Source organism: Cryptomeria japonica, chromosome 5 (genome assembly GCF_030272615.1).
Source record: "Cryptomeria japonica chromosome 5, Sugi_1.0, whole genome shotgun sequence".
Taxonomy (NCBI): Eukaryota; Viridiplantae; Streptophyta; class Pinopsida; order Cupressales; family Cupressaceae; genus Cryptomeria; species Cryptomeria japonica.
In genome coordinates this window covers 915,766,383-915,783,839 of record NC_081409.1, presented here as the reverse complement: position 1 = coordinate 915,783,839, position 17,457 = coordinate 915,766,383, and the positions used below count along the sequence as shown (strand labels likewise).

At 35.2% G+C, this 17,457-nt stretch overlaps 2 protein-coding genes across 2 annotated transcripts; one reads left to right on the top strand and one right to left on the bottom strand.

Annotated features, from left to right (window-relative positions):
• Positions 1–812: 812 nt before the first annotated feature.
• Positions 813–3,418, bottom strand: LOC131042926 (L-type lectin-domain containing receptor kinase IX.1-like). Its single transcript, XM_057976267.2, has 2 exons — positions 3,117–3,418; positions 813–3,027 (listed from the first exon to the last, which is right to left on the bottom strand). The coding sequence occupies exons 1-2, from the start codon at positions 3,352–3,354 to the stop codon at positions 1,259–1,261; spliced, it is 2,007 nt and encodes a 668-aa protein (XP_057832250.2). The 5' UTR covers positions 3,355–3,418; the 3' UTR covers positions 813–1,258.
• Positions 3,419–13,101: 9,683 nt separating this feature from the next.
• LOC131042941 (pentatricopeptide repeat-containing protein At5g39710-like) lies at positions 13,102–13,818 on the top strand. The gene has a single exon (XM_057976280.2). It carries the CDS (start codon positions 13,102–13,104, stop codon positions 13,816–13,818), a length of 717 nt encoding a protein of 238 aa, XP_057832263.2.
• Positions 13,819–17,457: the final 3,639 nt, after the last annotated feature.

Sequence of the window (17,457 nt, the reverse complement as noted above, 5' to 3'; positions counted from 1 at the left end):
AATCCTAAGATAAATTTGGACATGATGCAATGCCTGAATACCGAAATCTATGTCAACTAGCCCCTCTTGAAGTTGGGAAGAATTGGGCAATTGGTTTCATACTGCTATTTGTTCGGTGCTGGTGAGATGGACGTTGTATAACTGATCTCCTACCTGATGTTATATTACAGGGTCTCTTACAACTTGGCACCAACGATCTGGAGATATTTTCACCAAGTCTAGATCGAGCAACAAGTCTGGGGCTGACTCATCTCTTGACCATAGAAGTGCTGGTCTTGGTTACCTGTTGCTTTGTTTAATTAATATCTGGAAGAAAGTGGACTCGATTTAAGTGATCTATATTTACATATTCTGGAATTATGACTAAGTGGACTGTACAAGCCGTTAGACTTTGTGATCTCATTGACACTCACAATATATGACATAGGATGCTATACTGAAGTTTTGACTTCTCTCTGATGAAGATAATTTATAGTCTATTTACTATATCATTACTTTAAATAAATAAACAACAATCTTCATTCATGAGAAGTTAAAACTTCAGTTATCTAACATCCAAATAAATTAACCAAACTATATCTGACTATCGACATAACCCTTGCACCTCGTTGGATGCAAGTGCTAGTATATGTGAAGTTAACAAGACACTGCTCTTTTTCTGTAACACTGTCATCTGTTTCACAATAGTTGAGCTTAAAAAACCCTTAGAATAGTAGACTTGTTCACACACAAAGACAGCTCTGTTTCTCTCTTTTACAGACACACAAAACAAGTAACTAAGATTTCTTTTCAAACCAAAAACAAGAGGAACTCTTAATAGAGTAGCTGTCTAAATAAATCATGCGCAATATATTGCAAAATAAAAAGGTTTGAAAGGAAACTTTGAGCCAATTCGATGAACAGGCTGGCTATACCAGCAGTATAAGGACTTTGCAGCAAATAAAGACAAGACCGGATTTAACAGGCGAAATGGATCACATCTAATAAATTTTACCAATACAACACGAGTTTCAAGAACAGAGAGATTACAGGATATTCCAAGTAGCTTTTCTGAAACATATTTTCTTCAATTAAAAAATATGTCTGGGAGAGCAAATAATAAAGGAGAAACTGACATAGCAACTGGCAATCCAATTGCTCGAGATTTCATTGTTTGCTTCAAATCGAGAGTAGAAGATTGTAAAGGTTGAGTAGTGATAGACAGCTCCTGTGCTTCCTTTTATAAATGCACAACGAGGGGAGTTGTGCTTGAAAATTCTCAAGAGGAGACTTGAGATGATTTACCTGATTGAGATGTGGAAGCAAGAGATGGGAGTGCATTGGAAGTCTCCGTTATAAATGAAGAAGGAACTGAAAGGTTGGCTCCATGAAATGCAGCATACCTTGGTACAGGTATTTCTCGAGGAAGATTAGGCATTTGACCTTCCATCTTCAGCAACTTTACCACTTGCGTCATTTTGGGTCTTGCAGTTGGATCTGGATGAGACCACCACAACCCTATCGCTGTCAATTGTTCCATTTCTGCCTTCTCAAACTCCCCATTTAACTTCTCATCTGCAGCATCCAAAATTTTGTCTTGACCATATAGATCCCATACCCACTCCACAAGCTTCATATTATGTTCTTGCAATCTCAAATCTACTGCTCTCCTTCCTGTAGCGATTTCTATGGCCACAGCACCGAAGCCGTAAACATCTGATTCAGGGCTTGTTCTTCCTGTGATCACACACTCAGGAGCTAGGTAACCGAGGGTTCCAGCTGCCATTGTGGTTTGAGACAAACGATTGTGCTCCAACATGCGCGCCAAACCGAAATCCCCAAGCTTTGCATTGAAATCGCAGTCAAGCATAACGTTGCTGGATTTTACATCTCTGTGTACAATACAGTGAGCCCTTTCTTCATGGAGATATAGCAGTCCAGAAGCTATTTCCAAAGCTATTCGATACCTGTGACTCCACTGCAGTGGGGGAATGTCTCCTTTGATGAAAAGGTGTTTGTCTAGGCTTCTATTGGACATATACTCGTAAACCAAAAGTAATTCGCCTTTCTCATGACACCATCCCAAAAGCTGAACCAGGTTTCGATGTCTTACTCGACTAACAACGCTTATTTCAGAGATGAATTCTTTTAACCCCTGTCTTGACCCTTGTGAGATGCGCTTGACAGCTACAACTTCATTTGCTTCTCCTATAACGCCTTTGTACACACCACCGAATCCTCCCTGCCCCAGCTTTAAAGTTTCACTGAAATTGTTGGTTCCAGCCTTGAGATCCTCCAACTTATACCTACGTGGACCCTTGTCTACAAGCATGTCAATCTCTATTTCATTATCTTCACCTGTTTGTTTGTTCACACTTCCCAATCTCCTCTTCTTTTTGGCAATGGAAAACAAGACGCACATAACTATTACTACTACTAAAGTAAAAGAAGTCACTACGGTCGTCACAATTATTCTTTTCATGGAAGATTTCTTAGATTTTATCTTAGTATTGAAGCTCCATGAAAGGATTGTGTGTGTCTCAAAGGATTTATGAGCAGAAGCAGAAATCGCTACTACAAGGTTATCAGGAAGATACTTTGAGCAATCAAAAGAATGCGCTAAAACCGGATCTGTTTGGGACACTGAGCTATTGGAGGCATTGGACAAGAATATTTGCAGGTATTTTCTTATACCGTCATAATCTATACGTGCATTCCACAAAGTACCATCATTTAAATTTTTATTTAACTGGGTAGAACTGTAACCTATAGGGCGAGCATTACCAACTTTTGTGTTGACTCGGGAAGTACGGCTACTAAATTCAACAGCGAATGCGTCCGCTGAGAGATATGATCCATTTCCTGGAAGCCCAGCGTAGGAGCAACTTCTCCCCTGAGTCGCGATTTCTTTTGATGCCATTAAGAAAGCGATTCCATGACCTCCATGATCATGGGGGTTCATTTTATAATATTTCATAACAAACTGCACGTGCGTCGTAAAGCTGGCTAGAGAAGAAAGCCGAATGGTCTGATTGTAAACAACTCTACCTGAAAAAAAAAATAACACAGTAAAATCCAAAAGCTCTAATTCGCATCTACTATCATGAACTGTGGAAACCTAATGACTGTAACTCTACCTGCAGTTCTGTTGGTCAATTTATAGGAAGCACTTGAACTATTTGTAAGATGGAATCCATGCGCTGATATTGTAGCGTCTAAAACACAAAGAATGTCGCTTGTATTGCATCTGTTGAATTCAGGAAAGCTGAAGTTCACGCCTGCCGACTGGACCATCAAAATGGAGATAGACAGGGTACTCATTGCACTGACCATACAAAACATAGCAATTGTTTGGCGAAAGTTAGGCTTACCCATTTAGCAAACAACCCTGAGGTAAAGGGCATAAACTAATCACATATTCGAGTAAGGGAATATCAGAAATCAGATAACAATAAAAGAGACAATTGTGAGTAATGGGTGTACGAGTAAACGATCTGATAACAATAAAAGAGACAATTGTGAGTAATGGGTGTACGAGTAAACGAAATCCATAGCGAGTAAAATTTTTTCCATCACACTTTGTCCAAAATGTGGAATTTTGATTCGATATACAGTTCATACTAGTAGTGGGTCCTTCTCTAGTAACTTATTCACAATTTTCCCTTTCAAGTTAAAACGTATTTGGAAATATCTCTACTGTTGAAGGGCTCTTGTGGGACAATATTGTCGCCACTACCAATATCACCTCATTTCATTGATGTTGAGGAAAGTTATAGGAAGTCGCCAATACAAAATTTATTAAGACCAGTTCAATTAGACTTTTGATAAACAGTTTTGATTTAAACTAAAGGTACACTTGAATGGGAGGTAAGACCAATCTCTCAAGAAAAAATATATGACAATTAAAGGGAGTAGATCTAAAAGGCCCAATGACACCAAATTTCAAGCTTTCCGAGTTCTAGGGCAATAACAAGAAAGGGCATTGTAATTAGTTGGTTGATATCTTTAATGTCGATGAGAATAATTTTAATTTAAGAAAATGAAAATTAAATTTGTATAAATATTCATTTCATGGTTTGTTCAAAGAGAGTTTTTGTGTCATTCTTTTTTTTTTTAAAACACCACCAAGAATTTAGAGATCATTTAGACAGAACTGAAACTAATAGGCTAGACTCTTAGAATTAATAAGTAAAAGTTATGAATATCAAGTTTCATGAAATCATCCAAACATAATTAGAACTAATGGACTAGATTACTAAAATTGATAAGGAAAAAGTTATGAATATCAAGTTCGATTGGCTCAATGGTTGAAGTGTAATTTATGAATATCAAGTTCGATTGGCTCAATCGTTGAAGTGTAATTTTATATTCATCATTTTTTTAAATATACGTGTATTCCTATTTTTTTATAAACCATAAAAACATCTATTGTTTAAAAATAAAATACCAAACAATTACCATAGACTCCCATTGACATGATCATAAATCTAGAAATTTTAATCAAAAACATTTTTCCACAAACTAATTGCTTCCCTGTATAAGCTAGGGGAAATGACCCAATAGTTGAGCATGTACCAATTATTGTGAGGGTTGTTGATACCTTTTGTTCCAATAATTATACAAATAAAAACTATTCTTTGAAAAAAAAAAATATCCTTTTTTGTGTCTTTATATATCAATAATTGCAATACATCAAATCAGTTTGAATTATTATGGCATGTATCATTGATTTACTAAATTTCATGCAACTATTAAACAAAAAACATTCAATACATGTTTCATATTAAATAAATTAAAACAACATTCCTACAACTCAGCACACTTTTGATGTGATATAAAATATAGTTGTAAAATGATTATATTTATATTTGTACAATTTTATAAAACAAATATAAAATATTATATTACAATTTGTACAATTTTACATGATAAAGTGTCAAATCACTGATATATGGTTGACCAACTTGTGAGGCAAAACAGTCCCATCACTCATTCACAATTGTTCAACTTGTCATCCTCTAATAGCCATCTCCTGAATATAAATGTTCATATTCTAGTTTGCAACCACCAAATCTGGTACCTGAAACATTAAATAGAGCAATTGTGAGGCTCTCCATTCAATTGAAAACAAACAATTAATGCAAAAAAAATTTAAATTTACCTCCCATAAATCCACCTCATGTACTCTTATCCAATAGAAATGCAGAAATCCATACCCACGGATCAAGCAAGATCATAAAATGGCCATAGATCAAGCAAGATCAAAAAATAGCCACAGATCAAACAAATCAAATAAGATTAAAAAAAAGGAGGGAAAATGTCATATTAATGTAGCATACGATGAAGGAGAGTTTTTACAATTACATTCTCCCTGCGCTGTTGTAAAACCTTCACATTCCTCCTTTGTTCAGTGCATACATACATTACTTCTTGTTGCAGACCTTTGTTCAGTGCATACATACATTACTTCTTGTTGTAGACCTTTGTTCATTGCATACATACATTACTTCTTGTTGCAGACTGATTCACATTCCTCCTTCGTTCAATAAATAATCAAGATTTCTTGCATACATTACTTCTTGTTGCAAACTGACTCTATGCACATAATATTTGATCGTGTGCTGTCATAGATTTCAGGTATTTTGTTTTCATTATTGTTTAGTTTAGTTGACTGTGTTGTCATAAATTGTAGGTTTTTTGTTTGTTTATATAATTTCTGATTGTGTGTTCTCATAAAATACAGGTATTTTGTTTTTGTTTGTTTATATAATTTCTGACTGTGTGTTGTCATAAAATATAGGTATTTTGTTTTCACTACTGTTTGGTTGGCACTGTGCTAGCATAAATTCCAGGTACACTCACATTCTTGCATACATTACTTCTTGTTGCAGACTGACTCTATGCACATAATATATGATCGTGTGTTGTCATACATTTCATGTATTTTGTTTTCACTATTGTTTAGTTTAATTGTCTATGCTGTCATAAATTGAAGGTATTTTGTTTGTGTGCATATAATATATGATCGTGTGCCAACATAAATTGAAGGTTTTCACTAACTGTTTAGTTTAATTGTCTATCATTTTATGTAGTTTAGTTGTCTATCATTTCATGTATTTTGTTTTCACTAATGTTTAGCTTAGTTTAGTTCTCTGTGTTGTCATAAATTGAAGGTATTTTGTTTGTTTATGTAATTTTTGACTTTGTGTTGTCATAAAATCCAGGTACTTTGTTTTCACTACTGTATTTTGTTTTCATTTTCACTACTGTTTAGTCTATGTTATCATAAATTGAAGGTGTTTTGTTTGTTTATATAATTTTTGACTGTGTAAATTTTAGGTATTTTGTTTTCACTACTATTTGGCTGGCACTGTGCTAGCATAAATTCTAGGTAATTTGTGTTCATTACTGTTCAGTTGACTTGTTTTTACTACTATTTAGTTTATATATATATATAATCAATCCTCATATATCTATTTCATTACTCTTCAGTTGACTTGTTCTTACTACTGTTTAGTTTCATAGTATACATATATATTATTATATATATATATTTGCATATATTCCATAGTTCACATATATATATATATATATATATATATCTGCACACATACATACAGATGTGTATATATCTGCATACATACATACAGATGTGTATATACTTAATGTTTGATGTTATTTACTCCCAAAACCATCCATTCCAGTAAAAGTTCAAATTGTTGCCAAAGACAATATTGCTCCAGAAGCTTATATTCCATAGTTCAGCTGTTGTACATATATATATACACATTATTCTTAGTTACAACATATATATATCTGCATACATACATATATCTGCATATATTCCATAGTTCACCTATATATATATATATTTGTGTGTGTGTGTGTGTATACACATACATACAGATGTGTATATACTTAATGTTTGATGTTATTTACTCCCAAAACCATCCATTCCAGTAAAAGTTCAAATTGCTGCCAAAGACAATATTGCTCCAGAAGCTTATATTCCATAGTTCACCTGTTGTACATATATATATACACATTATTTTTAGTTACAAAATATATATATCTCCATGCATACATATATATATATCTGCATACATACATACATATATCTGCATACATACATACATACATATATATACACACACACACACACACACACACACACACACACACACACACACACACACACACATACAGATAGATGTGTATATACTTAATAGTTGATGTTATTGTTGTTCAGGCACTATGACAACAGGAAAGGCAAAAGGAAAGACAACAGGAAAGAGATGAAGCAAAAGAACAACCCAAATGTTGAGGAACCGTTACCCACATGGTGTTAAATTCCATTTGGTGAAGGATAAAGATGGCGACACTGCAATTAGTCCACCTCAAGATGACATAACTTGTAATACTGCAGATGAAAATGTAGAAAGAACAAACACTCCTTTACAGTCTTCTCAACATCATGTAGATAAAAAATCCAGTTATAACGGTTAGTGGACAGAAGAAGACATGGAATGTGCTATGAAAGATGTTGAAGACAATTCATATTCCATCAGAGTAGTTGGAAAAAAGTGGGGAATTCCTATGAGCACTTTAACATTTTGGCTTTCAGGGCTGACAACAACAAAAAGAAGAGGTCCACCAACGATTCTTTCGTTGGAAGAAGAGCTAGAAATTGTTGACTGGTGCAAAGATATGGCGCAACTTGGTCATGGATTAGAGATCATTCAGCTAAAGTCACATGTAGCTCATATATGTGAAACAAGGCCAAATCCATTCAAGAATGGTTTCCCAGGCAGATCATGGTGGACAGGTTTCCGCAAACGCCATCGAGATTTGACAATAAGGACTGCAGAGGGTCTGGACAGGGATAGAGCAGTAATGCTACGACCAAGTATTGTGACAAATTTTTATGACAACCTGGAGAAATTGTACAATGCTTCTGAATACGGACCAACAAAAATATGGAATTATGATGAAACAGGTGTGCAAGCAGGCAGGAACTGCGGGATGCGAGTAATTGCAAAGTTGGGTAGTAGAAGTGTCCCACAAATTTTATCAAAGAGCAGAGAGTGGATAACAATTTTATGTTGTGTTAATGTAGCAGGTCATAGCATTCCATGATTTTATCTTTTCAAGGCCAAAAGACAGCTTAAAAACTACATTGCCAACTGTGAACCGGGAGCATGTATGGCTGCACAACCACATGCTTGGATGACAAAAGAATTATTTTTAAATTGGCTATATCACTTTTCCAGATCTGTTCTGGGTGGAGTTTCACCCACAAACAGACATCTCCTTATATTTGATGGTCATCGAAGCCATGTTGCTTTGACCACAATCCATGAAGCAAGATCTCTTGGTATTGATCTTCTAACATTGCCTGCCCACACTAGCCACAAATTGCAACCTCTAGATGTGAGTGTGTTCTCTCCATTCAAGGCACATTTCAAATCTGAAAGGTCAAAATGGATGGCCAAACATCCACACATAGAAATAAGGAGAACTGAATTGGCAGAACTTGCAAGTAAAGCATTCAAACTTGCCCTGACATGTGAAAACATCATAGCTGGTTTCCGAAGGACCAAAATATGGCCTTTAAATAAAGATGCTCTTTGTAATGACATGAGACCAAGTGATGCATTCAATTTACAAGATGATAGTGATGTTGTAGGCATTGCTAGCATCTTAAGATTAGCTAGCTATGGAGAGGCACAAGTGGAAGAGTGTTTGGAACAATGTGTGAAACAAATGAAAGAATTGGAAGCACAACAAACAGAAGAACCAACTGAAAGCACATGCTCACCAAGTCATATCAGCCAAACACAATATGAAAATGGCATACATGAAGACTTCAGTTTACCATCACAGTTTGAACAACCTAATTGGATTAAAGAAGGAGCAGAACATTTAGGAATACAGATTGACATGGAAAATGAAGAAGTTTCTTTATCCATGCCTTCACCTCCAATGCTTAGCTCTGAGGTCATTCATTATTATGCTGATACAATGGATTGGGAGAATTCAAATTTAGAAAAAAATGAAGTTGCAGAAGATGAGCAAGATGGACACAATCAAGGTTCTTTGAAGAGAACTACAGCATTTGAGATAGAAGACGAAGCTGAAGAAATCTTATGCAGTCAAGGCTCTTTAAAAAAATTTCTGAAGTTACCCATTGAAAGGGTGAGAAATAGGTCTAGTCTTCTTTCTAACAATAATGCACTTAAATTGGGCAGTAAATCTCAAATCCTTACTTCTGATGAATACATAATTCGGGAACAGAAAAAAGAAGCAAGAAAAGCTGAAATTGAAGAGTTGAAAGTAAGGAAGAAAAAACAAAAAGAGGCAAGGAAACTTGAACAAATTGCAAGGAGAAAGAGGAAAGACGAGGAAAAGCTTGAAAGACAAATAATAAAGCAGAGGAAGGAAGAAGAAAGGGCACAACAACAAAAGGAGAGGGAGTTGAAAAAGAAACAAAAGCAGATGAGCAAGCAAAAGAAACCAGCAAAAGAGCAAGTGAACGAGGATGTTGCAATTATTGTAGGGGAGAGGAGTACTCCATCAACACCATTGCCTCAGCATCATCAAATTTTACAAGACATGTACAATATCTTAACACTTGCATATGTTGCTCTTAGTAACCTCCAAGCTGGTTACCATAACAATTTAGAACATACTGCAATCAGGGCAAGGCACAATAGTACTCCATCAACTCCCCTACCTGGCCATCATCAGATTTTGAGAGATATGTACAATATTCTAACCCCAGCGTATGCCGCCCTTAACAACATCCATGTTCCAACTAGTCATAGCCCCCCTCACTCTCCTATCAAACAATTCCAATTTGGTGGACTGCTAGATGAAAATATATTTGGTAGTATAAGTCCTATTACACCATAGGTTGATGCAGCTATTGCTGAAAAAACAATGACAAGGAGTCCTATGGAGGAGCCAGATGCAGCTGTTGTAGAAAAAATGATAACAAGAAGGCCTGTGGAGGAGCCAGAACCCTTCCCTGGCTTTATGGTGAACTGATGAAACTAATCAATGCTGCATGCTTGAATTCAGAATTTTGGATTGCATTGCAAGTCTTGTTTTGTAGGTTGGCCATTTTGCGGTGCATATAAGCTGGGGAGATTCTGCAATATCTTTATGTCAATATAGCGAATGTGGTGCTACTTTATAATATCTATTGATGTGGAGTAATTTTGTAATTTCTATCTATATATCAATAGAATGAATATGTGTAGGAGTCAAAGTAGACATTGTGTAGTGTGTAGGCTGGCCATTTTGCAGTGCATATAAGCTGGGGACATTTTGCAATATCTGGTGCCATTCTGTAATATCAATTGATATGGATCCATTTTGTAATATCTATCTACCTATATATCAATACAATGAATTGGTCCAACACCATCTTGTAATATCTGCATATCAGTGCAATGAGTGCATTGCTATTATGGATACTAAAACTACAACTAATGTTATGTCAAGTATTTGCATTACGTATGCATGAGTGTATGTATGTATATATGTATGTGTATGTGTATGTTTATGGATACTAACAATGCAACAAATATTATGGAAAGCATTTGCATTACGTATGTATGAGTGTATGTATGTACATATGTATGGATGTGTATACATACACATACGCATGCACGTGCACATACCCCCTACCAATCATAGTGAATTAGCACACCCAATCTTTTGTTACCTTTGACCTAGTTGAACATATTGTCACCTAAAAAATTCACCCCCTAACACATATGAAAACCATTAACATTATATGATTGTACATTATGTTATTAATAATTAAATAAAATTAAATCATATCCATTTTTTACTCATCGAATAGTCAAACAATTTCTATTAAATAAGTGAATGAATAAAAACTAAAAACTAAATAAAACTAACCTAATACCTACTCAACCCTAATCTTTTCTATCCTCCATAGCCTTCCCCAAACGCTGTTGCCATTGTTTGCATTTCAAGAGCATGCATCCTCTGCCGCCACAGGAGCTACTTTGTCACCTTTGTCACCATGAACAGAGACGTGGCAACCAAAGCAACCAGGGTAGGGCATTCAGATAGATATATACATACAAATGCATACATAAATATATACATATACATATACATACAAATATATATATATATATATATATATATATATATATATATATATATATATATACTTACAACTATATACATATATATATACATGTACATATATATATAGAAGTACATATATATATACATGTACGTGTGTATATATATATATATATCAGCAAGTTGCTACAAATTTGAACAACCCACTACCAACAGCAAACAAGGAGAACTTCAGAAAGTCGTTTCATCAAAGACAACCACATATAACCAAGTTCCATCTTTCATTTTATGGCTATTGTTTTCCATGCAATCATTTTGGTCGAAAAGTAGTAGATTGCAAAATCTGTACAAACAATAATACTAGTCTATCCAAAAGAAACTATAATCATTTGCCCATCTAATGGATTGTAACATTACATGCTACAAGTGTAGAAATTTTAAGCACATAACACGGTTTTGTGGAAGTACTTTTGTTGAGCTCAACACTTATCTATTCTAGTGATTTGATATCAAGAAAAAGGGGTAAGAAAGAGCAAAGTAAGGAAAAAAAAAGAAAAATTGATGCACCAAAATAGATCACTTAGATCCCTTGACAAAATTATAAGCAAGCACAAAGAGCAGCAAACTTCGATTATCAAAAATGACTTGATCATTAGCAAATACAAGAGCCAAAGAACCCAATACCATGATGGACAAAGCTTCCCCATTTAAAAGAGAAAAATTAGAATATTTTACCACGATATCATTGATTCGATGCTTCAAATATTATAAAGTAATAATTACTACTAGAGGTCTAAAATAACATACAAATTCTATGTTGAGAGCCTCTAAACTACACAATTTACATTAAAAAGAGGCAAGGCTTTGTCAAAGAAGAGCCAAACTTATTAGCAGAGACATTAATTACAAGCAAGTTATGTTTCTTACCCTTGAGACAAACTTTTCTACATGAATCAAACATTGGTATCGTCCCTATGTACCCTGTGATTTCTATTTCCTACTGCTAGTGCAACATCTTTTCTTGAGATCAAGACCCCTGTGAAGATCTAGTAGATGACATACATGTCACTTAATTGAGCATGGGCAAGATATCACAGCATGGATGGGCATTCAAAGATACATATCAGCCTTTCTTTCCTAAACATGTTATTTTGTTTATTAAAGGATGAAAGAGAATAGATTTCCACAGTCCATTGAGATTATTGCATTGTTTCTGAATTCCTCTGTGTAGGCTTTTGTTTTGATGCAAACAAAAGCCTATTAAAGGATGGTTAAGAATGTAACAGAGAAGCACTTGTTTTAGTGTAAACACTCATGCATTATTTCAATATTGTTTCTTTGAAGCTTTGCTTCTTTTATGTTATTGACTGTTTTATACCTGAAAAGTTCAAATGAATTATAGAATATCAATATAAACCAATACACTTTAAGACAGATTGGAAGATGTCTTCTTTCCTTTGGAATCCTCAATTTTTTGAGGGCCTTTTAGCACTTAATTATTTCCCTATGTCTACTGGCACTGACGAATCTTTGGGAATAGCAACAACGTTTAGGCATTGTAATGGGACTTATGTTATTCATGTCCATATTCTTGCAGGGTTCATATTTCAATTAAGCACATCATGTTGAACTTCGGGTATATTTTCAATTGAAATAGGTCAGCTTCTAGTTGAAATGAAAAAGAAGGGTTTAACTCCTGATAAAGTGACATTTAATTCTGTTATCAATGGATTCTGTTTGGAACGCAATATAAGGGCAGCACAAAATGTTTTATGTGACATTTTAGAGAAGGGCTTGGTTCCTGACATGGTAACTTATAGTATGCTAATTGATGGATACTGCAAGGGAGGCAATATGCAAGAGGCATAAAGTTTACTAGATGAGCTTGTTGGAAAAGGCCTTGTTCCAAATGTAATTACCTACTCTTCTCTCATTCAAGGTTTCTGTAAGGAAGGAAGACTAGAAGATGCCTGCATGTTATTTGAAAAAATGTTACTAATGGGCTTGAATCCTGATCGGTTTACTTACACTACATTGATCAATGGACACTGTAGAGAAGGAAACATACAGAAGGCATTTCAGTTACATAATGAAATGATACAGAAAGGCCTGCCACCAGATGTAGTCAGTTACAGTGCACTCATTCATGGACTTCGTCAACAATCTAGGACAAAGGAAGCAAATCGACTCTTGTTCAGAATGATGTATGATGATATGATTCCTGATGAAATCACTTATGATACTTTGGTGGAATATTGCGTGGATGAGAATTTGGAGAGCAATGTGGCTCTTATTAAAGGATTATGCATGAAAGGCAAAATGATTGAAGCAGAAAAAGTATTTGAAGCAATGCTAGAGAAAAACTCAACTCCTAATGATGTTGCATACAGTGTACTGATCCATGGACATTGTAAAGATGGAAATATTCAAAAGGCTTTTGGGATGTACAATGAAATGGTGCAGCTGGGTTTAATACCTAACATTCTTACCATTAATGTTCTTATTAAAAGCCTTTGCAATGAGGGAATGATTAAGGAATCAAGTCAGCTTTTGCGGGGAGTCATAAAAGGGTGTTTGGCTCCTGATGCTGTTTCACGAACAGTAATGATTGAGCAGAACTTTGAAGGAGGTAACATGCAGGAAGTCATAAAATTTTTGACTGAAATGGTTGATGATTGTCTTCTTCCAAATGTAGTTAGACCCCTGCCAGAGTAGTAAGATGGAACTTACTTTGGTTAGATACTGCAATCATTTTAAAAACATATGGCTCTCAGTAGTTCAACAGTGGACACATCTATTTATCTACCAAACTTTGTTTTTTCATCCACTTACTCCAATTGTGGGACGCAGTGGACCTTAAAACGGTCTTGTCCAGTCCTTTATAATATCATGTTAGATGGGGAAAGATATTTGTCCAAACAATTGTACATAACGTCACGCAACCACTAAAACAATACAAAAGTGTCCATTTGCTTTAAAAGTGAAGAAAACATCCACAAAGAGATTTAATATACAAGGCACTAAAAAGAATTTGATGATGCCCAACGGAGGGTACAAATCGGGAAACGGGATTTGGGTATCCTTAATGAACAAAACTTTTCTACCCAAAATACAAAACGGGGAACAGAAATCAGGGACCGGAATTTTCTCATTTTTAATGACCAGAGCTGTTCTTAGTTCTTACCCAAGACCAGGGTAAATAGAAAATTTGTAACCCTAGCCAAAGATTTTTGGCAAGTAAATAGCAAGAAGAATGCATAAAAGGAGACAAAAATAAACATCAAGAAATTTGTAACCCTAGCCAAAGCTTTTTGCTAGGTAAATAGCCTTATGCAGAGGAAAATGATAGGTAAAGATGAAAAAGATTGCACAAATGTTCGAATTCAAACATGGGTCGTTGCCCCGTAAGATCTATAAAGACCTTACCTGCTCGAAAGGGTTGCAAACCATTTCATTTCTTGTGTCAACAGACACAGTTGCAAACTATAGGGATCCATACAACCATACGAGCCATACCACCATACGAGCCATGCTGCCGACATTGTATGTGGAATGCCGAGGAGAAAGCTGCAAATCGTAAAATACAGTCAAAATTAAAAAGCAGAGAAGGATATCATGTAAAAAATAGTCAAAATGACATACGGTTGTAAAACAACATACCACGTCTTTCCCAGGCCACGTCTCTGAATGTCATGCCCTGGTCGCTCTGGTGGCCACATCTATGGATGCCCTGGCCTGGTCGTTCTGGTTGCCACGTCTCTGTTCATGGTAGCTCCTGTGGCGGCAGAAGATGCAGCGTTTGGGGAAGGCTGTGGAGGATAGAAAAGATTAGGGTTGAGTAGGTATTAGGTTAGTTTTATTTAGTTTTTAGTTTTTATTCATTCACTTATTTAATAGAAATTGTTTGACTATTCGATGAGTAAAAAATGGATATGATTTAATTTTATTTAATTATTAATAACATAATGTACAACTATATAATGTTAATTGTTTTCATATGTGTTAGGGGGTGAATTTTTTAGGTGACAATATGTTCAACTATTAGGTCAAAGGTAACTAAAGACTGAGTGTGCTAATTCACTATGATTGGTAGGGGGTTCAAAAATGGTCATTTTGAACACTTTTTATAAATGCGTTTAAAAAAGATATCAAAAATGATGATGACGACCCGAAACCTTAGTTATAAGTAGTTAACTCGTCATAGAAGGTGCTATAAAAAATTTAGACATTTTTGACATTGTTATGTCGACTTTTGAAAAGCGCGAAGTTAGGGTGCACAACTACTGGGTCCTTTCCCCTAGATCTCAATGAGGTTTCTCAAACTCTATTTGCTTTCATTTAGATATGTCTTGTCAAGAAATTTTTGAAAGAACAAAGCAATCCAATTAACCATGATTGTTTACTTTTCTATATACTTGGTCTTATAGTCATGACAAAAGCATATTTTAAATTACAACACAGATTTAATATCCAAAGTGTTGGAAACAGTAATACCCAACTAGAGTTATTATCGCATTCATTACAATTAGACAAGGTGCGACCGCAACATTAAATATTTGAAGACTTTTATTTATGAGGCTTATCTTCTCTGCCCCATCTCATCTTATTAATATATTGCAGCCGCCCATTTGTGAGTCATATTTATTTTTGAAAAAAGCCCATATGCAACCCAGGCTCAATAATGCACACAAATAATGACTTTCACTTATGAATAACATTATATATGTGTGTATGGGCAATAAAGATATACAAAGTAGAAACAAGCAATAGCTTTTCTTTTTAAGCAACGGGAGGTCTAGTTTTATTTCTCTATATATTATAAGAGCAATGGCTCTATTTGCTCTTGGAAAGAAGCAACAACAATTTTATCATTTGTAAGTGCTATTATGATTAAGAGCAAAATTCTTATAGTATATTATGTTGCATTTAGTAATATTCCATGTGTAATGAAATTAGTTGATGTTCTATATAAATCATTTGAGTTAGTTATATTTTGTACTCTTATGTTTTTTCCTTTTGTTGCAAATATGAGCCCGAGTTGTCATTAATGTCAAACTTATTGATAGCCTTGTTCTAGATGTGTGTGATGGTATCAAACTTGTTAGCATCTCTTGTCCAAATGCATGTTTAGCTAGTAAGTTATTATTTGGATGGTTCGAGATTGATGTAGCAATTTTAGATTGGAGCTTTAAAAATTATCTTAATGGCCCCCAGTTGGTGTTGGCTAAGTGTGACTGATTCAGTGAACAATTTGTCTAATTTCATTTACTTTTTGGTCCACATTATGGTGCATATTTTTCATTACTTGGTGTAGTGTCCTAAATTGAACCCGATGCATTTATGACACTTGTGCATGACACCTAAGGCACTTATGACGACCCTATGATTGAAATTGTAAGATTTGTCATCATAGGGATTTCATTCCAAGGATCTTTGTTCAACCCTGTCAACCCTTTGGGGACTATTCACAAAAGATGGAAGCACGACATGGGGACATCCGCATGTCGTGCTAACGTCCTGGAAAACAATCAGATTTTTTAAAGTGTTGGTGACTCGAATGTGCGTCGACACATGTCCTTTGGCCCACATTGTGCTGTAATAGCTCTCTGTGCTTGTTTTGAATTAAAAAGCCCTTTCCAACTCATTTGGGGGGTTTCCTACTTTGGGTTCTTGGCTCTTGATCTTTGTGCTCTCTCAAGCTCACTCAAGCTCACTCAAGCTCTCTCAATCTCTCTCAAGCAACATCAACATCAAAGACAAGCTCTCAATACCAACATCAAACTTCCCGACTTAGTTGTGGCTTTCTACCAATTCATCTATCAAGTGGGCTTCATCACGCTCGCGGTACCAAATATCAAGGAGGGTTTGATTGCCAAACTTACTCTCTCTATTTCACTTTTATGCAATGAGTCCTTTGCATTAATAAGTGTATTTACCAATATTCTAATATCTAGTTGCATGTAATGGGAATTAGATTTCTTTTTGCATCTATTTACCAATTTACCATATTATTTTAAGTTATCTATTTTTCCAATCTATACCAATTTGGATGTCTGTGGCAGTGGAAACACCTAAACGGGGGTCTAATTGAGGCAGGCCCCTATACAGCCCCAACATTTTCCCACTTCTCAGTGTGCGTAGGTACAGCTCGACCCAACGCTTGAATTTTGGGATTCAATGTTTTATGGACGAATGGACGATAACGCAATGCATTGGTGTCCTAAACCTGAGAGATTCTCAGGTTCTTTATCTACTTTATCTTTTTTGTTTTCTATTTTTGTTTAAGCAATTCACAGTTCATCTTATTCATATCTTGTACATTCTGCATTTATTTATTTGTAATTAGTTAGTTTG

Coding starts and splice junctions, on each gene's coding strand:
- LOC131042926 (XM_057976267.2), bottom strand. CDS start 3,354: ATGGGTAAGCCTAACTTTCGCCAAACAATTGCTATGTTTTGTATGGTC. Junction 3,028..3,116: donor ATTGACCAACAGAACTGCAG/GTAGAGTTACAG, acceptor TTTTTTTTTCAG/GTAGAGTTGTTTACAATCAG.
- LOC131042941 (XM_057976280.2), top strand. CDS start 13,102: ATGGGCTTGAATCCTGATCGGTTTACTTACACTACATTGATCAATGGA.